At 65.4% G+C, this 4,256-nt stretch overlaps 1 protein-coding gene across 1 annotated transcript; it reads left to right on the forward strand.

The window, feature by feature from the left end:
* Positions 1 to 1,040: 1,040 nt before the first annotated feature.
* MNEG_12867 (hypothetical protein) lies at positions 1,041 to 4,218 on the forward strand (the record flags this gene model as incomplete). The annotated part of the gene is made up of 8 exons (XM_014038660.1): positions 1,041 to 1,053; positions 1,280 to 1,421; positions 1,708 to 1,771; positions 2,100 to 2,155; positions 2,458 to 2,659; positions 3,034 to 3,138; positions 3,549 to 3,761; positions 4,081 to 4,218. 8 exons carry the CDS (start codon positions 1,041 to 1,043, stop codon positions 4,216 to 4,218), a joined length of 933 nt encoding a protein of 310 aa, XP_013894114.1.
* Positions 4,219 to 4,256: the final 38 nt, after the last annotated feature.

Consider the following 4,256-nt stretch of genomic DNA (forward strand, 5'->3'; position numbering starts at 1 on the left):
CAACCCGTCCCTGCGGCCTTTCATCCCCCAAGGGCGACTCCCAGGCCCTGCGCGCCACCCTTCAGCGGCTGGACGGCAAGGGCTACAAAGCCTACCGCGACACCGAGGGCGCCTGGACCTTCCCCAGCTTCACGCTGCACGTCGACCACGTCCAGGTCAGCACGCGCTGAGTCAGCGCACTCCGAGCCGATACTTGGTCAGTGCAGTGCGCTGACTCAGCATTCGTGATACGAGCAGGCATGAGAAAATCGGGGTAGCGCGATGTGCATGGCGGATGGACGTCGTGGCAGTGGGTTTGACGCCGGTGGCTCATATTCCCGGTCAGCGGTGGCGCAGAAACGGATGCCGGCCCCAGCACCGCCGGCCGATCAGCGCTGCCGCAGCAGCATCCGCAGCCCCAGCGCGCTCGGGCGGTCGGGACGCGTTGGGCAGCAGGTCGTTCGCCACTGGTCGGTGAAGCCGGGGGTGCTGCCCTCCGGACGCGCCAGCTCCCCCCAAGCCCAGTGCTTGCGCTGCAATCCCCACAGGGCGACCCTTACGCGGCCCCCAGCCGCCTGCGCGTGCGCGTGCCGGCCGCCGTAGCCGGGTTCCCCGGCCACCTCTGGTCCAGCCGCGTGCGCCGAGTGGCGTTGTGCGACTGGCTGGCGCGGCGGTTCGCTTCCCTTGCCAACACAGCCACACGGCAGGTGGGGGGGCTTCAGTCCTACGTCGGTGCTGCAGTGCCGCCGGAGCGACCCTATGGGCATGGTCAGACTTAGCCCCCGGCATCCCTTATGGGGCGATTCAGCTTGGTGTCAGGTCTTGAGACACCCAAACATGCCTGGACGTGCGAGCACGCAAGCACAAATATGCACAAGCACACACGCACGCGTGCACATACACGCACAAACGCGCGCACATACGCGCTCACACACACACACACATTCAAAACACTCACACATACATTTTCCGTGCATCACCCCTCGTGCTCATGCACACATGCGCGTGCGCACATACAGAATCAGCAGGGGTGGCATGGCGCAAAAGGCGGGGACGTCTCTATGGATGCGCCAAGTGGGTCCTCATCTGCTTGCCGCCTGTCTCAATGTCAAGTACTTGCTTCTATGTTCGATGAATTAGCGTCTTTGCGGCAAGCACGCGCTCACGCGTGCGCCGACACGGACGGGGGCCTCCTGCATGACAGGCGCGATCCCACACGCACATATGTAAACTCACACACATATACACATGCATATGCTCATGTACACATAAACTGAAACATACATACACACACACGCAGGCCAGCATGTGCTGGAGCGCAGCGCGGTGCTGCTGCTGCCAGACGGCACCCTCGAGGCGCGCTTCACTGTGGGGCTGCCGGCGCAGGGCCGCTCCATCATGGGCCAGTGGGCGGCGCAGATTCTGGTGCAGAACCTGCCAGGGTGAGCGCTTGGCATAAGGAAGCGAGGGCGTGCACACGGGCGAATCGGCGGGGCCGCTGAGTCGGCGGGGGACCTGGCGGCGAGAACGGGTGGGCGACACGCGCCCCCGCCAGTTGGAGGCCTGCATCGGCATGGGCGTGCCGCTGCTCCAGGCTCGCGGCGGCAAATGAGCTGGCTTGCTTCGTGTCGGCAAGGGCAGGCACGTGCGCAGCGAGCCGGGTGCAACGAGCCGCGCCCCCCTCTGAGCGACGAGCCGCGCCCCCCTCTGCCGTCCTGCTGCCCAAAGGTGGGTGGAGCAGGGGCTGCTGTACGCGCGGCAGGATCAGGCCGCCATCTGGCACCACATCCAGGTGACTGCGGCGCCCGAGCCGTGGATGTTAGAAGTTAAAACAGGCGGCCGCGGGGCGACGCGGCCAGTCGAGGCGCGGGCCCGCCGTGCCTGTGCAGGCAGCCTGGCGGATGCCGCTCCTGCGGCTGCCTTCTTTTCGCCCGTTGTCCGCTGCAGATGCAGTGCGGCGCGGTTTCGCGCTGCATAGCTCTGCAGATCGAAATGTGCGTTTTGCGCCCCTGCCCCCTTTCCCTTGGAAACACCTATGGTTGCTGCCTGACTCCTGCTCCCGCGCGCGCTCCACTACCTGTCCACCGTCCATGTGCCATTCGATCACCAAACGCCCCAAGGTCGTGGAGGATACGGAGGCGCTAAGGGCGGCGCTGCCCGCGGCCGGCCTGGTGGCGTTCGTGGGGGACGGCTCAGTGCTGCCGCGGCTCAGGCGCGTGCGGGCGCGCGGCCGCAGAGGGGGGGGGGCGCGGGAGGCTTGCGGTGCATGGCTGCTCTGAGGCGCGCAAGTCACGACCCAGAGAGCAGCAAGAAGCAAGGCACGCGCACGAGATCCGCTTTCCCCCGACCCTCGCGCCTGGAAACAAATCAAATCTGACCCTGCAGCCCCGCCTGCACCTTGATTCGTGCCTTCACCATTGCTAAAACTGACCCCCCCCCTGCTGCGCTGGACTCCCCGGCCCCACACAACTCCTGCAGCGGCGCGAGCGACGCGCCCATGCCCGCGGCCTCCGCGGTCCCCTTCTCGGCCCCCGACCCGCTCGCCGTCACCCTGGCCGCGCCCCACCGCGGCGCGGTGCGGGGGCTGGGCGTGAGGGCGGGGGTGACGCTTATTGTTGGGGGCGGGTTTCACGGGAAGAGCACCCTGCTGGACGCCATCCAGGTCGGCTGCTACAATAAGGTGAGGGATCACATCTCCCAGTGCGACTGTTGGTTCCCATGTCAAACACACGACTGCTCACAAACGCAGTATGTGTGGGATGTGTGAAACCGGATGCTGCGCGGGACTGTCAGGGGTTTCCAGTGGCTTTGCCCGATGCACCAATCGTGCGCCACGCCCCCAAAGGTGGCAGATGCAGTGGTTGCTCCTTTCAGACGAACACCCAGCAAGAGAAGCGCCTATTGAGCAGCGGCTGTTGAGCGAAGCACGGGCTCTCGCAGCTGCCCGCCGTGGATCACCCCCTCCCCCTCAAATGATGTCATCTCCCACGTCCACCTGTCGCGGTCACCCGTGTCGCCCCCGCCGCGTCACCCGCGCCGCGTCACCCGCGGCAGGTGCCCGGTGACGGCCGGGAGCTGGTGGTGTCCCTGGAGGACTGCGTCAAGGCGAGCGGCGGTTGCGGGCGGTTGCAGGCGGTTGCGGCGGTTGGACCGGCGCTTGTGCGCGGCCCCGCTTCCGATCGTCCAGGCGCAGGCGCCACTGTTCTGCGCCAGCCCTGTGACTGAAACCGCCACCTCAGAGCAGGAGCACCGCATCTCCAAACCTTGCTCTGCCTTGTCGCTCTCCGCACCTGGGGCTGCGGCCCCTTTACCTGTACACACATCTGCCCCAATGCCTCAAAGCATCCCGCTCAACCGTCAAAACCCTGCGCAGACACACAAACACACACACACACACACACACACACACACACACACACACACACACACACACACAAACACAAACACACACACGCAGTCAGACATACACACACACACATACGCAGTCACACACACACACACAAGCACGCGCACACACACAAACAACACACTACCTCTCTCAATGATACAAACCTTGCCCCAAATCCCAGATCAGGGCGGAGGACGGCCGCCGCGTGGAGGGCGTGGACATCCGCCCCTTCATAGGGGACCTGCCCGGCGGCAGGGACACGGCCGCGTTCCGCAGCGACGACGCCAGCGGGTCCACCTCCCAGGCTGCAAACATTCAGGCGGGTATCGGGCGGCGGGCAGGGGGTGCATGGGGCGGGGGCGGGGCCTTCGGCGCCGCTCTCCGCGAGCGCTGGGTTGCTATGGTGTTGTGCGGGCAGCGCAGCGGCCCTGCGTTCCTTTCTCGGGAGGATGGCGGCTTGCGCACACTGTCCTTCGGCACTGCGCGCCTGCGAGAGGATCCACACATGCGCGCGTCCTTTCGCGCAACCCCGCAAGCCCCAAAGCGCTCGTTCAACCCGTTTCCTGCACACGCACACGCACACATGTCAACCACCCTCCTCCAGCCCCCACACACACGTGCATGTGCATATGCATACATATACATGTATATAAATATAGTGTACACACATATATTGATTACTCGATGCATACGCCGCGTGTCGTCAACCCCAGGAGGCGCTAGAGGCCGGGTCCCGCCTGCTGCTGCTGGACGAGGACACCTGCGCCACAAATTTGATGGTCAGGGACGCCCGCATGGCCGCCCTGGTGGCGCGGGAGCCAATCACGCCGCTGACTCAGCGCATAGGGTGAGGCTGTGGAGGGTCTGTTGGGTGTGAGGGGGGGGGGGG

Source organism: Monoraphidium neglectum, assembly GCF_000611645.1.
Source record: "Monoraphidium neglectum strain SAG 48.87 unplaced genomic scaffold scaffold03483, whole genome shotgun sequence".
Taxonomy (NCBI): domain Eukaryota; kingdom Viridiplantae; phylum Chlorophyta; class Chlorophyceae; order Sphaeropleales; family Selenastraceae; genus Monoraphidium; species Monoraphidium neglectum.